The 21821-nt window shown below is 40.6% G+C and overlaps 1 protein-coding gene across 1 annotated transcript; it reads left to right on the top strand.

Moving 5' to 3' along the window:
- The first annotated feature begins 13852 nt into the window (after positions 1 to 13852).
- Positions 13853 to 14984, top strand: LOC116570864 (small glutamine-rich tetratricopeptide repeat-containing protein alpha-like). The gene has a single exon (XM_032308454.1). The coding sequence runs from the start codon at positions 13908 to 13910 to the stop codon at positions 14847 to 14849; it is 942 nt and encodes a 313-aa protein (XP_032164345.1). The 5' UTR covers positions 13853 to 13907; the 3' UTR covers positions 14850 to 14984.
- The last annotated feature ends 6837 nt before the right edge of the window (positions 14985 to 21821 follow it).

Here is a 21821-nt window from a genome sequence, read left to right as displayed (position 1 = left end):
GGGTATGTGCTATGGTGAGTGCTGTGAAGTGTGTAAACCTGGCAATTCACAGACCTGTATCCCTGGGGCTAATAATACATCATATATATATATATATATATATATATATATAGCTGTTGAATGAAAGAAATCATAATAGTTCTTTGTTTTTTTTAAGACTTTACCCATTTGTCAGAATGAGAGCGAGAAAGAGAGAGAGCACACAAGCGAGGGAGAAGCAGGCTCCTTGCTTATCCTTTCTTGATCTTAGGACCCTGGGATCATGCCCCGAGCCAAAGGCAGATGCTTAACTGACTGAGCCACCCAGGGATCCTCAAAAAACAGCAATTCTGCGGGAAGACTCAAAGCCATAATCTGAAGGTTGATCTTGCCTAAGGGAAAGGGAATTTCCTGTTATTTTCATACCTTGAATACTTAGTTGTCTGTAACATGTAGTAGAGCTGAGTGACTCTGAGGGAAGTCAAGTTTTGTAGCTAACATCAGGTAAAAATAAAATCTTCAAAGCATATTTAAAATCTGACCATCTCACCTTCACAGCAACCACCATTGACTCTGTCATCAGCACAGTAAGTCTGAATAATGACAAAATATTGTAATAGCCACCTGTGTCTCTGCCCTTTTCACAGCAGCCAGAGTGGTTGTATTAAAATAAAAATCAGACCATGTAACATCCCTTCGCAAAGCAATCCAGTAGCTTCGTTTTCTGCTGCAAGAAGCTGACTGCCTACAAACCGGTGGATAATCTGGCTGCTGATTTCTCTTCTGACCCCATCTGCAACTTCTCTCCCCTTCCTCACACCGTTGAAACAACAGGTCGGCCATGCTTGCTGTCAGGCACACCTGCTATGTCTCACAGCTTACACCTGCACTCATCTTTACTTGGAATGCTCTTCTCCTGAATTTCCCCATCTCTCACATACCTCTTTGAGGTCTTCATTCACCTCAGTGAGGCCTTCTAAGATCATTTTTTAAAAAATTTCTTTTCAGCGTAACAGAATTCATTGTTTATGCACCACATCCAGTGCTCCATGCAATACGTGCCCTCCTTAATACCCACCACCTGGTTCCCCCAACCTCCTAACGCTCAGACTGTTTTTCAGAGTTCATAGTCTCTCATGGTTCATCTCCCCTTCCAATTTCCCTCAACTCCCTTCTCCTCTCCATCTCCCAATGTCCTCCATCCTATTTGTTATGCTCCACAAATAAGTGAAAGGATATGATAACTGACTCTCTCTGCTTGACTTATTTCACTCAGTATAATCTCTTCCAGCCCCGTCCATGTTGATACAAGAGTTGGGTATTCATCCTTTCTGATGGAGGCATAATATTCCATAGTGTATATGGACCACATCTTCCTTATCCATTCGTCCGTTGAAGGGCATCTTGGTTCTTTTCACAGTTTGGCAACCGTGGCCATTGCTTCTATAAACATTGGGGTACAGATGGCCCTTATTTTCACTACATCTGTATCTTTGGGGTAAATACCCAGTAGTGCAATTGCAGGGTCATAGGGAAGCTCTATTTTTAATTTCTTAAGGAATCTCCACACTGTTCTTTAGAGTGGCTGCACTATAAACTCCCAAAATTGAACCAGGAAGAAATTGACAACCTGGATAGACTGATATCTAGTAACAAGATTGAAACAGTGATCAAAAACATCCCAAAAAACAAGAGCCCAGGACCTGATGGATTCCCTGGGGAATTCTACCAAACTTTCAAAGAAGAAATAACACCTATTCTCCTGAAGCTGTTTCAAAAAATTGAAGCAGAAAGAAAACTTCCAGACTCTTTTTATGAAGCCAGCATTACCCTGATCCCCAAACCAGGCAAAGACCACATCAAAAAGGAGAATTTCAGACCAATATCACTGATGAATATGGATGCTAAGATTCTCAACAAGATCCTAGCAAATAGGATCCAACAGCACATTAAAAAGATCATCCATCATGACCAGGTGGGATTCATCCCTGGGTTACAAGGGTGGTTCAACATTTGCAAATCAGTCAATGTGACAGAACAAATCAATAAGAGAAGAGAAAAGAACCACATGGTCCTCTCAATTGATGCAGAAAAAGCATTTGACAAAATCCAGCATCTGTTCCTGATTAAAACGCTTCAAAGTATAGGGATAGAGGGAACATTCCTGAACTTCATCAAATCTTATCTATGAAAGACCCACAGCAAATATCATCCTCAATGGGAAAAAGCTCACAGACTTCCTGTTGAGATCAGGAACATGACAAGGATGCCCACTCTCCCCACTCTTGTTCATCATAGTATAAGAAGTTCTAACAACAGCAATCAGACAACAAAGAGAAATAAAAGGTACCCAAATTGGCAATGAAGAAGCCAAATTCTCTCTCTTCGCAGATGACATGATACTTCTCAGACCATTGTGTTTAGATTTATTATGTTCTCCATGCTCCCTTTCCTGCTTAAGTTTTCCCCTTAGCACCTGTTGCATTCTAAAAATATACATTTTAATCATGTTTGTCTTCCCCCGAATAGACTATAATGTCTACTTTTATTCAGTGAAGGCCCTAGTGTCTAGACAAATGAATAACCTGTGAACGATATATGATAAATGTGTTTTGAATAAACAGATCAATGGACAGGGACAGGGAAGAAGCAGAAGGAGGGAAAATGAAGGCCAGCTGGTGTCTGGAATGAGCACATTGAATTACTCTTAAGAGGAGGAAGCTTTGCCTGGGAACATAAATTGAAATTCCCATTGGGCCGGCACCCTGTGAGGGCATGGCCAGTTCCTCAAGTCAGAGGTTAAGTGTCTTGCTGGAGATCCTCAGTGATTTAGTGGCAGAGCTGGGCCTAGAGCCAGTACACATGCCCATTTCTACCACGCCGCCCTTCTACCCTTCAGGCACACAGACTTAATAATGAAGAGTTATTTGCCAGCTTCTGGATTTTTTTTTTTTTCCTGTTCATGATTTTGCATTTTAGAGGTAAAAAATTATAGAAATTCAAGTTACAGAAGTCTGTTATTTCAAAGTAATCATGAAAACGAGATTTTCTGTGCACATTTAACCCTTCATTCCTTATAATCACAGGGACCTTCTCTGCCCTTTCCTTATTAGTATCCACATTCGATAGTGAGTTGAAAGAACAATTCGGCTATGATAGATTATGTGCCGACAGGTCTAAGGCACTAAGAAGAAAACAAAGGAAGTTTGTGGCGTGTTTCTTGGTCTCATTATCTCACTGATGAGGTAAAAATAATATAAAATTAAAAACTTGGAAAAAATATCATATACTTTCATAGCTTATACCCATCCTGCAAAATACCTCTAGCATATAATATTTTCTCCAAAACTTTTTAGGATGAGTACTATTCTGAGGGCTACAGTGACAAGAACTCTATTTTCAAGTTCTCTAGAAAGGGAGTGGTGGTGGCTGAACAAAGTGGATATAAACTTTTTTAGAACTATCCATTATTAATTCTGAAAGGGACCATGGCATCCCCCACTCTTCCCACCAGCCCTTCATTCTAGAAATGCAGAAATAGAAACATGGAACAATGACTCATCTGTTGGCTCAAACATTACGACCCAATGGGGGGTAGGAACCCAAATCACATGATTTTCCATTTGGAACCATTCCCCTATTTTGTGAAATTTCCATACACAAAGCTGCATTTATTTAAAAAAATCAAAATTCAATATTACAGTCAGATAAAATCTGGCAGGGCCACCGAGAAGAGCCAAACACGTATGATGGTGATACAATGGAATATTCCCAACCTAAAGAGGTCAAGCCATAAAAATAAGGCAAATTTTGTCAACAGAACATATCCAGGTTGAACCCAGAAGTTATTTTCTCATTAACTGTATTGCCTCCAGACCTAGAATTTACAATAATCACGGGTGTTGCTATTTTATTAGGGATAACTAGATTGAAAAACATTAAGGCAGTGTTGCATGGGTATGGAATGAGTCAGAGACGTTTGGTCCTTCCAAGAAGTGACACCGCATCACTGATATTTTACAGGTGAGGAAATTGAAAATTTCCCAAATATTACAGAACTATACGGGGTACATCCAGATCTGATTCCAAAACCTATCCTCTGGAAAGAAGGGCACTGGCTGCTTTAGAAAGGATATTCTAGGGAATGAGAAAATTTGTATATAGGGCATGGAGGTTGAAATGGCCAGAACACACTTAACAATTTGGCTGAGATCCTACTTTAGACTACCTAAGTCTTTTTTTTTTTTTTAAAGATTTTATTTATTCATTTGACAGATAGAGATCACAAGTAGGCAGAGAGGCAGGCAGAGAGAGAGGTAGAAGCAGGGTTCCCGCTGAGCAGAGAGCCCGACGCGGGGCTCGATCCGAGGACCCTGAGATCATGACCTGAGCCGAAGGCAGAGGCTTTAACCCACTGAGCCACCCAGGCGCCCCAAGACTACCTAAGTCTTAATGATGGTATCGCCTTCCACAGGCAGGCAAGTAACTGTAGTATCCAGCATTTATTAAATTCTCAATGAATGTTTGTTAAATTGAATGATAGTAATGGTATAATTTTATAACAATCATCATAATGAGTATAATAGCATAATAACACGTTATACTATTAAATAACTTTTACACGATCTCGGAATATTATCTCTAGAATTTTAAGTGGGTTATTAATGTTATTTATTTCCATATTTCTATTTGTAAATTTGAAGACTCTTGAGGGGAAACAGAATGTCTTATTTTTCTCTAACTCTGGGACCTGGGTAATCACTCATGTAGCAAACATTTGAAGGACAAATGAGTTCTTGTCTCCAACAGATATGCAGAGCAAGTATTATTTTAAGTGTCCTGAGGTTTGAGGGGCCTGGGTGGCTCAGTCGGTTAAGCGTCTGATTCTTGGTTTCAGCTCAGGTCATGATCTCAGGGTTGTGGGATCAAGCCACACATTGGGCTCCCCACTCAGTGTGGAGTCTGCTTGGGATTCTCTCTCTCCTTCTCCCTCTGCCCCTGCCCCCACTTGATTCTCTCTAAAATAATAATGATGATGATGATGATGATAATGATGGAAAAGAAAAGAAAACTGAGGCTCTGAGTGAATAGTTTTCTGCCAAGTTAGCAAATGGGTAAAGTTGGTATTTGAGTTAGAATTGTCATTATTTAATTCAGTCTTACATTATTTATGTTCCATAGTTCAGTGTGTCTTGTATTTCCTCTCCAGTAGAAGTAAGAGCATTCCTCCCCCTTTTTCTCACCTGGCCATTCCAACTTCCAGTCAACTGGGTAATTTTTTTAAATATGCCTGGACACTATATAGCATTTAATTCCTTCTCTGTCCCCTTTCCAAGTCTCCCAGGTCAAAGATTTTGCAAAGCCCCTATAATTGTCAGATAAATAAAATCACATTGCTCATAATTATCAGGGACAATTCTGTGTAATTAGATGTTAACTGTAGTGTCCCCTCTCCTTTATGACTTCAAATAAATACCTGTTCCTGTCTCAGTCTGGGAGAAAGCTTGGTTGGAAATGTAACTGCTTTGTTGCTCTCTATGTAATTAACCACCATTAAAAGCCACTAATTAGATCGTAAGTTTTAAATAAGTTGCCCTAATTACCTTTGGTACATGGTGCATTGAGTCGGGAGGGCAAGTCCTTCAGAGCCAAGAAAACTTGGCTCTGTCACTAAGAGAATTAACGGGGCTATTGGGTTTCTTTTTTTTTTTTTTATCCCCATTCATAAATGGGAAAATGAGAACATAGGGAATGGGATGGATAGAGGCAGGGGTAAGGATTGTGGGTGAAAAATGTGTACCTGGGCATAGTCAACCAGGGGAGATCTCATACTGTCTTTCTGAAAACCACTCACTGTGTGCAAGACAGCCTGCCACGTACAAAGTGTGTATGATGTGTTGAATGAGCGAATGGCTGAATAAATGAGTGTGCAGGAAAATAGATTCATGCAACATGGCATGATAGTGGAGAACCTCAATTTTGAAATGAAAACCATTCATTGGTTTTAATTCTAGCTTGGATAATTACTGGTTTATTTAGGGAAGCTCTCCAGTACTGTGCTTTCTTATTTGTAGTAGGGGAGTAATGATTCCTAACACCCAGGTTGTGATGAATTAATAATGATAATGCGAGTCTAGTATTTCCATTTGCTAAGCTCTCAGTAACTCTTAGCAAGGACAGCGATGACAGTGATGATGATGACGATGGTGACGGCGATGATATGTAATATGCAGTTTGGAAGTTTTCAAATGAGACCTATATTGCAGCAGTCACGTGCTCCTTTTTTATTTTTATGTGTTGTCCCAACACACCATTGGTCCGATCTTAACACAATCGCAATGTCAGAATCCATTCACAAGCTTATTTTAGAACATTTGTTAGGCCCCAGGTTAGTGCCAGAGTAATCAGAGAAGACAATGCAGTCCTTATTCTAAGAAGCACATAATCCGATGAGGCTGCAGGTGTGTAAAAACACCATTGACCCTATAACAAAGGTCTTCGCAAAACATTATGTGGGCGGAAGCCCAGGAGAACTTCACAGACTAGCTAATATCAATGAGCCATTTATGGAATCATTTCTGTCTCAGAGTATTTAATATATGGCCAAGGTCACAAAAAGCTGTAACAACAATAATGATGATAATAGTAAGAACAATAGCTAACATTAATTGAGAAGGTGTTATGTGCCAGCATCTAAGGCTTTATGGATATTAAATGACTAATCCTTATAAAAAACTTGAAAATAGAGACAAGAGAATGGAGCTTCATAGAGATTTCCCAGGGTGGCTGTATTTACATACAAAAGTCTGCAAATGGCACAATCAACCAGTGTTCAAAGGTGGTGTCCTACTTACAAAACTGGAGTCCTTAAACCCTACCTAACACGGCCATGTTAGTGAGGAAAGAATTAACGCTTGTTTTGGAGCGCATGATGTTCTTAGGCGTATTTTCCCCTCAGTTCCTTTCTGGGCAACAGCTGCTTTGTCCCATGAAAGTTGGCTTGAAGGATGAGTTGACCTCTCAGGAGTCTTCCAACCACACATTTTTCTACTTGATTTTTTCCTACAGAATTAAAAATTATGTGAGTACGCCAAGCCTTCCTATGCACCCTGAGGTTTTCCTGAAGCCAAGGCAAGTCTTACACCTTCCAAAACACCTAGCATAGAGCCAAATGGAAAAAGTGTATCTGTCTGTCTCTCTATATAAATATATATATATATATACATATGTATGTATTGTATATATATACACACACATATGTGTGTACATATGTATGCAATACATACACACATGCATATAAGTACACATGCACATATGTGTTTAAAGTAGTTTTAACATATAATGTAGATAGATACCATATTTTTAAAATGATATCAATATCAAAATCAATCATAGCACACAACAAATAAGATTTTCCTCCCTAAACTCTCAAACTAAATGTTACCTTCCTCTGAGCATTCAAGATATCAACAGCTTATTATACATGTATTTTTTTTCATAAATGCCATGCAATTGTTCTGTGTTTACTCAGCATGGGCAAGGGAAGATCTTTTTTTTTTTTTTTTAAGATTTTATTTATTTATTTGACAGAGAGAGATCACAAGTAGGCAGAGAGGCAGGCAGAGAGAAAGGAGGAAGCAGGCTCCCCGCTGAGCAGAGAGCCCGATGCGGGACTCGATCCCAGGACCCTGAGATCATGACCTGAGCCGAAGGCAGCGGCTTAACCCACTGAGCCACCCAGGCGCCCCAACAAGGGAAGATCTTTTGAGCCTCAGTTCTTTTTCAAGATTTATGTACATTGTCCTTGATGTTGTCCTCTGCCCACTTGGGTTTGGGATATACCATATCTCAGACTTCTCGTTGAAGGTCACTTTTATATGCACAACTCCTAGGTCCTTGCCTGGGGTCACATAGGTTTGCATCTACTTTATCTGTAGAGAGATGAAAGAGGGATTTCTTCTATCTCCACTGCCTGGCACTCAAATTCTAAACAGATGGAGAGCATTGAAAACCTGCAATCATCAAAATTGGCCGTTTGCAGGAGTCCTGCCCACTGGTCTTTCTGACAAGAAGTATTGCTCTGTTCCATTTATCTGTGATGTGACAATGACTGCCTCAGCTTGGACTCTATATGACTGTTCAGTTCAAATATTCGACAGAGCGCAGATAGGATCTCTGAGACTGTATTTGCTTTTCCCATGGGACATAATGTGATTGCCTCAGATGGGATCCGATATTCATTCTCGGCCCAGTAGTATTCATGTGCTTGTGTTTTTCCCTTCTCTTGAGTGTAAGCGAAACCTAGTTCCTTGTTTCTAATAAATAGCTCAAAGACCAACTATTATAATGCACCTGCACATTGTCAGTTTGGCAGGTATTGGCTCTTGCAAAGGAATCTCAGGAAAGACAAGGGAACTTTCTAGCAGAGCAGCTTTAAAACCTAGTTGTGTGTCTAATTTTTGTGTACTCATTGACTCAGCAAATAGGTAATGAGCACACATTATGCATAAGGCAATAAGCTGCCAATAATTTACAGATAAAAAGCACACCTTCTATTTTCAGTATATAATCAGAGTGCTCCGTGGTGAGTACTGATTGGTCTAAGTCCAGGCTTCCAGTAAAGGAGATTCACGAAACTCAGTTTGATCAAGAGTGGGGTATGGGCAAGAAAGTTCCAATGAAAGAAATGAATAGTAAGCTAATCCTTAAATGAGAAAAAAAAAATAGCTATCCAGGCAGAGAAAGTTTTAGGGAAGACACTTCAGATGGTGGGAGATGCATTTGCCAAGATGTCAGCCGGTGTTTGGTTTTGAAAATATTGGCGTAAATTGGTAAGGCTATAGGAAGTTTTGAGATAGAGTCCAACATCAGCCTTTATGATACAGATGTATCTTAACTTCTTAGTGTTTACTTAAAATTGTGAATGGGCAGGAAAATTAGTTTTGTCCTTGGTATGTATTCATCTAATGATTGGGTAAGGACTCTGAAACAGCATGGAGCTTTGGGCTTGCTCTTATCCTTCTTGGCTTGGAGTAAACATACAAAATGGCTTAAGACTTTAACTATAAGGAGATACAGATGACTTACAGTAATGCAGTGTTAGAATAACCAAAAGCTTATTTGTTAAAAAAAATGATGAGACTATTGTTGAGGAACTAGACATTCCTGTCCAAAGATCATTCTTTCTGTCCAGCGTGAAACAGTGGGGTGGTTTCTATTTCCCAATTTTTCCCTTCCCTTAGGGACTTGGAGCCAAATCATGGGGATATTTGCAATGGTCTATCTGTCTCTATTCTTTTCAAGGTCTGAATGACAAGCCAAGCGGAGAAATTGAATTTTTCACTTCTCTAAACACTTTTGGCCCCTAGGAACACTGCAAAAGGTCAAGGATTTTGAAGCTCGTTCTTCCGCAGGCTACAGGATCAAAACTTTTTTTTTAAAAGGTTGTTCCAGGCCCAATGAGACAGCCAGTTGTGACAAAGAATATAAACAGCAGTTTGTGTCCTCTGGGGTGATGTGGGCCCCTTTTGGGACATTTACTCTGAAGACAGTTTCTCTGGAGAGATTTGTTTCTCTCATTAGGGCAACAGCAGGTGGAAAACAAAATAGCTTGACATAAACTGGAAAGTGTGGGTAAAGACTCCTACTTTTCCATATCCCCTTCCCCACTTACTCTGTTTTTCCTTTGCTGTCTTCATCTTCTTTTAGATGTTTCTCCCCCACTAGTTCCTTTGATTTCTTCTTAGTTTTTCTAAACAATAATTAACTTTTTCATTGTCCTTTGTTGACCCATGTGATAGGCATCTTCCAAAATAGTTCCAACAATGGTCCTATTCTTGCCCTTGTGAGTCTCCCTCCCCTTGAGTGTAAGCTGACCTTGGTGACTCGCTTCTAATAAGCAGATTATGACAAAAGTTGTGTAATGTCAGGGTGCCTGGGTGGCTCAGTCGTTTGGGCGTCCAGCTCTTGACTTTGACTCAGGTCATAATCTCTGGGTCGTGAGATCGAGCCCCACGTGAGGCTCCGTGCACTCGAAGGAGGGTCTGCTTGGGGTTCTCTCTCTCCCTCTGGCTCTTCCTCCCATTCATGCTCTAAATAAATAAATAAATAACCTTTAAAAAAGTTATGGGATATCACTTGTAAGATGAGGTTATGAAAAGAATAGGACTTCCTTTTTTGCTCTCTCTTGGAGCCCGTGAAAAGGCCCAGGTGGCAAGGAATTGATGTCTCCAGGTCTTCCATATCTGAGACCTTCCAGCAACCATGAGGAAACTTGGAAGAAGATCCTTTCCCACTTGAGTCCTGAGACAACTGAAGGCTTGATTTTTTGTTTTTGTTTGCAGATCCACGAGAAACCTTGCTCCAGAGGAGCTAGCTAAGCCCACCTGGATTCCTGATCCACCAAAACTGTGAGATATGGTTTATTCTCTTAAGCCTCTGAGTTTTGGGGTAATTTGTTATGCAGCAATAGATAATTAATGCAATATATATCCTTACATGTTCTTCCTCTTCACTGACTCTTTTTATTGAATCTCTATTTTTTTCTTATTTTTTCTCTTAATTCTTTAGTATACAGACTTCAAATTTGTATGTGACATTGAAAGCGCTATGAGCCAGAATGCTTTACCTTTGGTAATCATCAAACCCAATCATGAATCTGCAAACATCATCTGCATAATGGAAAGGTCATATCCCTTCCTTCCCTTTCATTGTAGGCTTTGGTAAATATTCATCCATCTGTTGTTTCAGTAAAACTATTGAATGGACAGCTACTACCTTTAATACATTGTATCAGCTGTCCTGTGGAACACAGAAATGAATGAGATCTGCCCCCTGCCATCAAAGATAAAATAAAAATGCCTAAAATAGAGCATCTCATGAAAGGGATATTCTCAGGGGTCTGTGTGTTAAGAGGAGGGGGAGGTGGCTTCCTGCATGGAGGACCAGGAAGAGATCCCCGTTTTACAGGGGGAACTCTGGATGGAATGCTGAACGATAGACTGGATTTATACCTACTGAACTTCTGTGAACTGCGCCTCTACTCAGGAGTCCGTCTCTCTTACACTGCTCATCGTGACAGCCCCCATTTAACACACAGAAACCAATCTGAATTCTAAGCTGTATGTGTCACCCTCCCCAGTCCTACGTAGTTGATGGTTTACCTTTTTGATGCTTCCCCAGCCTCACTAATCTTGTCTACTCCAGCATTTCTTAAATAATTATTTACTGGGTTCTTGTATTAATCAAGAGAAAATGTATATAGTTCAAGAAGAAAGAGACAGTGCACAATGTTCTCAGTTAAGATGGTGGAGGTCAGAATGGGGTAGGAAGACTTAGGATATTATAATGTCAGAATATCAAAAAATTATTTGTTACAAGGAAAGAGGATATAAAAAAAGAGGATCGTTGTTGATGAAAAGTAATTTCTGGCCATAAACCACTCCATTATTTTTTCTTTTCCTTTTTTTTTTTTTTTTAAGATTTTATTTATTTATTTATTTGTTAGAGAGAGAGAAAAAGAGAGAGAGAGAGAGTGCACAAGTAGGCAGAGAGGCAGGAAGAGGCAGAGAGAGAAGCAGGCTCCCTGCCGAGCAAGGAGCCTGATGCGGGACTCGATCCCAGGAGCCTGGGATCATGACCTGAGCTGAAGGCAGCAGCTTAGCCCACTGAGCCACCCAGGCATCTCTCCATTATTTTTTTCTTACATGGAGCAGCAGAGTGATTACCGTTTCTCTCTCTCTCTCTTTCTTCCTTCCATTCCAAACATGAGACGTTTGAAATGTCCCGTGCATGGTTGTGCTCAGTCCTGATTCTTCACTAAACTTTGTAATATATATAGGTTTCTTTGGGCAATTGTGGAGGTAGGGATGAGGCCCTGAAGTTACCTTCTGTTTTTGTCTGGGGAATAAACATGTTTCTAGAGATTAGGAAAAGTAAATCATCAGTGCTCTTTGGCTTTGTTCTTCCAAATTGTATTTTTAATGAGCAGCTTGAGAGTTAAATAACTAAATTTGAGTTATACAGTGGTCAGATACCTTTGTTCTTCTCCTCCTCCCCCAAGGATGTCTAGTCATTTTTATTAATATTTTTTCATCTTTATTAAGATATAATTGACATACAACATTGGATAAGCTTAAGGTGCATAGCAGGCTGATTTGATATACTTAATATTTGTAAAATACTTTCACATGACTGTGGTCAAGTCAATTAAAAGACATCCCATTGGGACCTTTGGGTGGCTCAGTCAGTTAAATGGCTGCCTTTGGCTCAGGTCATGATCCCAGGGTCCTGGGATCCAGTCCCACATCAGACTCCCTTGCTCAGCGGGAAGCTTGCTTCTCCCTCTGCCTGCCACTGCCCCTGCTTGTGCCCTCTCTCTTTCTGTCAAACAAATAATTAAAATCTTAAAAAAAAAACAAAAACCCAGACATCATTATTAACTGTGAAAAATCTTTGGAAAATGGAAGCCTTAAAAATACTCTTATTGTTGACACAGTAATTTACATCCCTGAAATTTGTCATAACAAATCATTTACAATAAGGGGACATGTTAGAAACAGGCTAAATGAGTAATCAACAATAGGAGAATGGTAATGCATACCGTGGTACATCAGCTAAATGGATTATTAAGCAGCCATTAAAATGGTAATTAGGAAGACAAACACAAATGTGAAATGTTTTTAATGTGATATTAATAAAAAGAAGAGAATGCTAAAATATACGTAAACCGTGATTATAATAACTATACAGCTCATATTTTGTTATGAAGAAAAATAAGAATTTTTAAAAATCAGCTACTGTGCTAGAATATATGTGTGTATATGTATACATGTCTATTTTTTAATATATTTTTAAATTGCAATGAGAGGTTTCCAGCTCTGAATTTGGGACCCAGTAATTCCTTGGGAGAGGAGAGGTATCTTCCATCTTGTAGAATGTTCAGCAGTATCCCTGACTTCTACTCCTAGTTACAAGTAGAATCTCCCCAGCAGTGAAAACAAAAAATGTCTCCAGACATTGCCCAGTGTCCCCTGGCAGGGGATGGGAGATGCAAAATCACTTGAAGTTGAGAACCACTATTAAAAAAAAAAAAAAAAAAAAAAAAAAAAAAAAAGTTTTTTTTTCTAATATTTTTTAAGGAAATAATAAATAAATAAATGAAAATAATTGTTACCCTTGACCTACTGTTCCCTTCAGCAACTTACCCAGAGAATAGTTGAAATCAGCAATGTTCTGGTTATATCAGACAAGAGAGTAAAGTATTAATGTGCGATGACCTGTTTGGGGATGTCAGCAACCCCCACCCCATTCCTCTGAGTTCTTGCAAAATGGGGGAAAGAAATCAGTGTGTGTTATATAAGAATATCTTCTACTGACAGTGCAGAGTATTTTTATCCTGGTGGAAGTTGCCTCTGGGCTCTGAAACCTTCTGTCAGGGAGTAAAGAAAACTAATTGCAGTGAAATATCTTTTCAGGCAACCTGCCCATCACCAAATTTTGTATGTAGGGGAAATGCACACTTCCTTTAGAAGATGTTTCAACGGAACTCAAACCCCATAGGAATTCTTTTTAGGGCCAGGGAAACTTCTACACAGTGTAGGAACTTCAGTTCAATTCAGAAAATGTTAAAATTTCAAGGCACTATTAAGGAGTCCTCAGTCCTTTGGCTTGACCCCTTATTTTTTATTCAAGAGAACTGGAAACCAAAGAAGTTAACTCACTTGCCAGTGCAACACACCCAATTACTTGCACAGCATTAAAATTAAACGTTGAGTGGGCCTGAAGTTTCTTATCCTTCAGGCAAACTTTGTCTTTAAAAGGACATTTCCCACCTCTGCAATTGTATATCATTGAAAAAGAATTTATTTCTGGGTTCCGCCGCCTGAGAGATCCTGAAAACCCGAGGCTTGGTCCCTTCCTGTCTCAAGATGGATAACAAGAAGCGCCTGGCCTATGCCATCATCCGGTTCCTGCACGACCAGCTCCGGCACGGGGGGCTCTCGTCCGACGCCCAGGAGAGCTTGGAGGTTGCAATCCAGTGCCTGGAGACTGCTTTTGGGGTGACCGTGGAAGACCATGACCTCGCTCTCCCTCAGACCCTTCCGGAAATATTTGAAGCAGCCGCCGCAGGCAAGGAGGTGCCGCAGGATCTGAGGAGCCCCGAGCGAACCCCACCTTCAGAGGAGGACTCAGCTGAGGCAGAGCGCCTCAAAACAGAAGGAAACGAGCAGATGAAAGTGGAGAACTTTGAAGCCGCCGTGCACTTCTACGGCAAAGCCATCGAGCTGAACCCGGCCAACGCCGTCTATTTCTGTAACAGAGCCGCGGCCTACAGCAAACTGGGGAACTACACTGGGGCTGTGCAGGACTGCGAGCGAGCCATCTGCATAGACCCGTCCTACAGCAAAGCTTACGGCAGGATGGGCCTCGCGCTCTCCAGCTTGAACAAGCACACCGAGGCTGTGGCCTACTACAAGAAGGCCTTGGAGCTGGATCCCGACAACGAGACCTACAAGTCGAACCTCAAGATAGCCGAGCTGAAGTTGAGGGAGACGCCGAGTCCCACAGGAGGCGTCGGCAGCTTTGACATCGCTGGCCTGCTCAACAACCCCAGCTTCATGAGCATGGCGTCCAACCTGATGAACAACCCGCAGGTCCAGCAGCTCATGTCCGGCATGATTTCGGGTGGCCACAACCCCCTGGGGACTCCCGGCACCAGCCCCTCACAGAACGACCTGGCCAGTCTCATCCAGGCCGGCCAGCAGTTCGCCCAGCAGATGCAGCAGCAGAACCCAGAGTTGATAGAACAGCTCCGGGGTCAGATCCGGAGTCGGACCCCCAGTGCCAGCAACGACGACCAGCAGGAGTGACCGCCCACCCCTCCGGCGCCACCAGCTCCTTCCCACCGACCGGAGCCGCCCACCCACCAGAGCCGCCGACCGGAGCCACCGCGCGTTTTGCGGTCTTCTCCCCTTGGACCACCCGAGAGAGAAAAAGAAACAGAAATCGAAAAAAAAAAAAAAAAAAAAAAATTTATTTCTGGGGGATGAAGTCTTCCATGGTATTTGACACATGGGTTGGTCTTCCAAAAGAATGTAAAATTCAAACATGGAGGGAATAAACATTTACTGGGTGCCCAATTCTGGGCCACACAGGGGGTCTGGAAGATTAGAATAAATATGTTGTATACTTTTTCTGCTCTTGTCGCAGTCCTATATATTCTGCTGTACAAATAAAAAAAAAAAATTCAGTCAATGCTGACCAGGGATCTAGAATTGAGTTAATATAGCCCTAGATTCTTGAAACTCTCCATCTATGTTCCCTCAAACATTTCTTCCATTACTCCCCTTCAGATGACCTTCCCAGCTTTCCACACGGTTGTGGCTAAATATGGGTGTTAATATATATATATACAATAACTCTGTTACAAAACAAACAAACAAACAAACAAACAACAACAAAATCAATACTGAGAACATCTTACTGCAGGGCAAAGGAGACTCCAGCAGCCTATCTAAGAATTATACCCAAATGACAACAATCCCAACTGTGCAATGGAGAAAAGGATAGCCCAAACAGTGGCTAACTACTGGAAATTCTTGGCTCATTTTGGGGTTTCTGTGGGATTTAGCTTTCATTACAGGATCCTCAAAGGAATTTATTTTTCCTCATTCCAGGGACTATTTGCGCTGTGATAATGCCTTGTAGAAAGCAAGCTTTTGAAACTGTCCAAAATGCTTGGATTTCTCCATAATGCCTCTGGGCTAGACAGACAGATTTGCTAATGTAACCAAATAGGGATCAACTCACTGGAAAGACGTGATTGTAAAAACAAGCAAACAAACAAAAATGAAAACAAACCAATAGGTGATACCCACGGACAGCGGGCATCTTCCTCTCTACTGGAGTAGTGGAAAACACTTGGGGCTGAGGATCAGGGAACTCTGATTCAGATTCTGATTCTATGACTCTTTGTTTCAAGCCTCTCAGTTTCTCAGTACTCCTAGCTTCCTCATCTGTTTGTTAGGGACTGTGCCCAGCATTTAGTGTGCAGGAAGAGAGGTGCTCATTGTTAGTTAATTTGATGTGCTATTTGTTGGAATGTGTGGTCTTAAGACCCTTGCAGATCTTTAATATCAACATATTTTAAAGGAAAATGAGAAATTTATACACACACACACATATTTCTCTCTTTTAAATTGGGTGTACGGGTCAAATAATTGTGTCTGTGTGATGAGGACACATATTTCTCTCTTTTAAATTGGGTGTACGGGTCAAATATATGCATTTAAATCATGGAGTCCCAGGTGGATAGTTCTTTATTTCCCTTATTACAGCCAGGACACACTAACTAATTTTTAGGGCTGGGGGAAATAACTAGATTTTAGAAAGAATACATTAACATTTAGGTTACACTTGAGTTGAGTTTCTCAAAGGCAGAGCCTGAATTGGGAATAGATATACAAGTGACGCGATGGGGAAGACCACATTGGAGAAACCTGCAAGGGAGTAGAAGATACAGTCGAGGGCATGGGATATAGTGAGGCATAAGTGTGCTTTCAGCTGTAATCTAACTTCAACCTGAACTCAGAGAATCTCTAGAATATTGACTGCATCACAAAGCTAGTTTCACCTTGTGGCACGAGTGCTGGCCCTTTTATCCAAATATCTGTCAGTCATTCCTCTTGAGGATGAGGGTGTAACTTCCTAGTTTTCTTTAGACATAGTAACTCCTGTTGGCTGAGGAAAATAGAGTAGTGTGTCACTCGCACCCAATACTTACACCATCTGGGAAACAGGTGCATCTGCCAGGTAACACCAATAGCACTTATTACATATAGTAAAGAAGTCTTCCTAGGGCTATTAACTGCATTAAAACTCTGACTCTTTGGGGCACCTGGGTGGCTCAGTGGGTTAAAGCCTCTGCCTTTGGCTCAGGTTATGATGCCAGGGTCCTGGGATTGAGTCCCACATCAGGCTCTCTGCCCTGCAGGGAGCCTGCTTCCCCCCTCTCTCTCTGCCTGTCTCTCTGCCTGTCTCTCTGCCTACTTGTGATCTCTGTCAAATAAATAAATAAAATCTTAAAAAAAAAACAAAAAACAGCAGCAAAAAAACTCTGACTTTTCAAAATAATGAAAGTTTCTGAAGGCCAGGGAACTTTTCTGTCTTACTCTTTGTTTTTTTCCGGTAGTTAGATAAAGAAAATTAATTGGCTCATGGGATATGCCCAGTAAATGAGTACTGAATGAACAGAAGAATTCCTGACAAATACCCTCCCCCAGTGCAGGCTTTCTATTTTGGGGTAGTTTCCCCCTGCTTTTTCTATGGACTGCAGTGTTCTCCTTTTTGCTCTCAATCTTAATTATGTTCTTCAAAGTTTATCTGATAATCAGTATTGATCTGTGAAACATTCTTTGACTGCAACCCATAGGAAGGGGTGTGTATATGTGTGTGTGTGTGAAAAGGAGAGAGAGAGAGACTGCATGTGTGTGGGTGTTTCCCTCTTTGTGTCCTGGCTATTTAACACTATAACTAAACATGTTTTTTTTTTTTTTTTTTGGATTGACAACAACAAATCAATCCCCATCTTCTGAAGTTTCTCTGTAATTATGCACCTAGTTCTCAAATTAGCAGTTGATATCCTTTTCACTATCACCCATACATAATAATAACACCAGGTTTATTGAGTGCTTACAATGTGTCAGGCATGGCATGCAATATATGGCATTCCTTGTCTCCTTTGGCTTGATGATGATGTCATAATGCAGGCTCTTGTAGTGCCCCTACTTTCTGGGTGAATTTAGCAAGTTTAAGGACCTCATCCATAGTCATTCATCTAATAAGAAGAACAACTAAGATTTAACACAATCAGTGGATCCTAGAACTTTACTCTTAGCCTCAAGACTATACTGTCTTGCCACATTTCAACAGCTTGCTAAAGAATCTCTCTTTCTCACTCTCCCTTTTCGATCACAGTATGGGCTGAACAGGAAAAGCTCCTCTTCTACTTCTATGCTGCTCAATTGAATATATATCTTCAATGAAATACTTCTTGACCTCCCACAGCTCTTAGAGCTGCCCTTCGTCTTTGAGACCAATGCTTGAATATATTCATTATTTTATCCCCACAGACTAGAAGAGAGCTTGGAATATAGTTGCCAGTAAATACCATTTGCCCTCAGATGGAAAGAAATAATAAGTAGTTGAATTATGTAAAAATACTCTCCTCCCCAATCCCCACTAATATAATTCTGAGGACAGTGACTGTACGTAATTCAATTCTCTTGCCTGGGACACTGTCTACTATATAGCAGGTTCTTAGCAACTAATTGTTGATTCATTATTGTTACTGTTTTTACCTTGTCTTCATATTTTTCAGCCAGGAAAGCTAATGTTGATTAACGACTCTTAATTTAACTCAGATTGTAAAATGATGGAGTTGTTGGGTTCAAGGTTATCAAAATAGGTCATCTCCTTAATGAATAAATCCCCACTATGCTTTATTTTGAGTGTACTTGTACAGTGTATTTGTACCCCTCTAGCTCTGGAGAACTCACTACCTCTTAGAAGATCTGTAAAGAACTCCTCAAACTCAACACACACAAAACAGACAATCATATCAAAAAATGGGCAGAAGATATGGACAGACACTTCTCCAATAAAGACATACAAATGGCTATCAGACACATGAAAAATGTTCATCATCACTAGCCATCAGGGAGATTCAAATTAAAACCACATTGAGATATCACCTTACACCAGTTAGAATGGCCAAAATTAGCAAGACAGGAAACAACATGTGTTGGAGAGGATGTGGAGAAAGGGGAACCCTCTTACACTGTTGGTGGGAATACAAGTTGGTGCAGCCTCTTTGGAGAACAGCGTGGAGATTCCTCAAGAAATTAAAAATAGAACTTCCCTATGACCCTGCCATTGCACTACTGGGTATTTACCCCAAAGATATAGATGTAGTGAAAAGAAGGGTCATCTGTACCCCAATGTTTATAGCAGCAATGGCCACGGTCGCCAAACTGTGGAAAGAACCAAGATGCCCTTCAACGAACGAATGGATAAGGAAGATGTGGTCCATATACACTATGGAGTATTATGCCTCCATCAGAAAGGACGAATACCCAACTTTTGTAGCAACATGGATGGGACTGGAAGAGATTATGCTGAGTGAAATAAGTCAAGCAGAGAGGGTCAATTATCATATGGTTTCACTTATTTGTGGAGCATAACAAATATCATGGAGGACATGGGGAGTTAGAGAGAAGGAGGTTGGGGTAAATTAGAAGGGGAGGTGAACCATGAGAGACTATGGACTCTGAAAAACAATCTGAGGGGTTTGAAGTGGCGGGGGGGTGGGAGGTCAGGGTATCAGGTGGTGGGTATTATATAGGGCACGGATTGCATGGAGCACTGGGTGTGGTGATAAAATAATGATGCTGTTATGCTGAATATAAATAAATGAAAATAAATAAATAAATGGGGGGGGGGAGAAGAGGTTCTCTGTCACTTAAAAGTCCTGGATTTTAGCCCAGTGTTTCTCATATTGAATCAACATTTTTTGTTTAATTTTTCCTATCACATGGGCTTATGGAGAAATGGCATCCAGTGTGCTGTTAGTAAGTCAGTGGAGGGCAAGCCGGCTTTTTCCTTCTTTTACCAGCCTGTGCTCTCCACCCTAGAATTTTCACTGAAGGACCATTGGTAAAACCCAGAACTAGGGAGTCGGGTGGGGGTGCATGGAGAGAATCTTAATGCCTGGGCTTGAAATTGTCCCTCAGAGCAATCATTGCCCACTGTTCTTGGCTTCAGTTCAACCTGCCTACGTGACAGTCCATTTTCCCTGACTCAGCCTTCTGTGTCCAGACAAATGATTCACTCCCAGTGCATTTTTCTGCTCTTACTAAATAGGCCCTCTAACCACCGCTGTATCTTTCAATTCCAGCTAACAGCTTGGACAGCAGTTTTTAAAAATGTTACTAAGCAAGTATGCTCGGCCAGAGAAATCATGCAGAATCCTCTCTAAATGCTTCCCCCATCATTCAGGCTCATAGGGATTGCTCCCTTCTCCAAACTAAGGGCAAATTCCCTCCAAATTTTATATTCATTTATCCATTGACAGATTGTTTACTAGTCTCTGCCATTTCTTGAATCTTAGCTAAACTTTATCAAGCACTAATAATAAGCCAAACACTGCTAATTTCTTTGCACAAATGATCTCATATAGTTTTTCTGGTCACATTACTGAATTCTTTTGAGCCTCAGTTCCCCAGCAGGTTAAAACAAAAAAAGAATAAAAACATAACTCAAATGAAGTTTGTTAGAAGACCTGTTGACTGTCTCCAACCAAAGTTTGTGTTTTGTGCATTTTTTGTTTTTTGTTTTTTAAACAGAGCACATTTTTAACTTTCCAAGGAACTGATACATGAGTTAGATTAGGCTTGGCATTGATTAATCCTTTTGTCCTGAGCCGAGGCCACTTTCTATAAACATTTTGCCCTCCATTATTGTACCCATTATAAAATGTTTATCTAATTGACTTTCTCTACCCATCCCCTCTGTAACCTTATAGATTAGTCTTTGATGCGCATTGTATCAAAAACCTACTAGAAGTACAAGTGAATTACCTCTATGGTGACCATCACCTTCTTTGAAAAATTAATCAGTTTTGTTAGGTAAGAGTTCGCTTTGGACAGCTATTGTTACTGGTCTCCACAAATGGAGAGAAAGAGGAAGCAGAGTGTTATTTTGAAAAGACCTCTGGCCTGATAACCCAAATTTCTGTATTCTGGTTTCAGGTCAGACCAGTGCCAAGATCTTGTACTCCATGCTCACGATTTCAGTGAAGTTAAAGAGTAGACTGTAGTCCTTAAGACTGACTGTTTTGAAATCACAAAGAACATGAACCATGTACTTGATATGAGGGTGTGAGCAGACTATTTAATTTGTTGAAAACTTGGGATTCACATCAGAAAAAATGGGGGTGATCATAATAACTGTATTGCTTTTAGGGTACTGCTAAATTTCTCTGTAAAGTAACTCCTAAAATACCATGACTTAAATTTTATATATTTTTATATGTACTGCTTTTCATTTTTTTAGTAGTAATTTGTTATGTGCTGAATTGTGTTCTTCAAAAAGAGGGTGAAGGCCTTACCCCAAATACCTATAAATGTGACCTTCTTTTGTAAGATGATCAAGTTTAGGTGAGGTCATTAGGGTGGGCCTTAAACCAGAATGACTGGTATCCTTATTTAAAAAAAAAAAAAAAAAGAGGAAATTAGAGCATAGAGAAAGACACTGACAGAGGGCAGATGGTGCAAAGACACAGGGAGAATGCCATCGCTAAGCAAGGAATGCCAGAGGCTGCCAGAAGCTGAAGAAGCAAGGACGGCTCCTTTCCCTACCTTGATTTCTGACTTCAAGCCTCCAAAACTGTGACACTAAGTTTCTATTGTTTTAAGCCAACCAGTTTTTAAACTTTGTTGCAGCAGTCCTAGCAAATTAATGAATTATGCTAGAGATTATAACATACAGTCTTAAATTTTCACTTAGTTTTCACTTTTAAAAGTGTTAACTTTTGGGGTGCTTGGCTGGCTCAGTCATTTAAGCATCCAACTCTTGATTTCAGTTCAGGTCATGGTCTCAGGGTCGTGAGATCGAGCCCTGCATCAGGCTCTCCACTCAATGCAGAGTCAGTTTGGGATTCTCTCGCTCTGTCCCGCCCCCTGCTCTCTCTCTCAAATAAATAAACCTTTAAAAAAAGATTGGTAAGGGTTAACTTTTGAAGTTGTCATGGTACTGCTACTAATAGAGTGTAAGAAACTTGAAAC

Source organism: Mustela erminea, chromosome 12 (genome assembly GCF_009829155.1).
Source record: "Mustela erminea isolate mMusErm1 chromosome 12, mMusErm1.Pri, whole genome shotgun sequence".
NCBI lineage: Eukaryota > Metazoa > Chordata > Mammalia > Carnivora > Mustelidae > Mustela > Mustela erminea.
Note: the sequence above shows the minus strand (reverse complement) of the source record. Positions and strands in the feature narration are given on the sequence as shown.

Excerpts from the sequence above, each read along its gene's own strand:
- LOC116570864 (XM_032308454.1), top strand. The coding sequence starts at position 13,908 with ATGGATAACAAGAAGCGCCTGGCCTATGCCATCATCCGGTTCCTGCAC.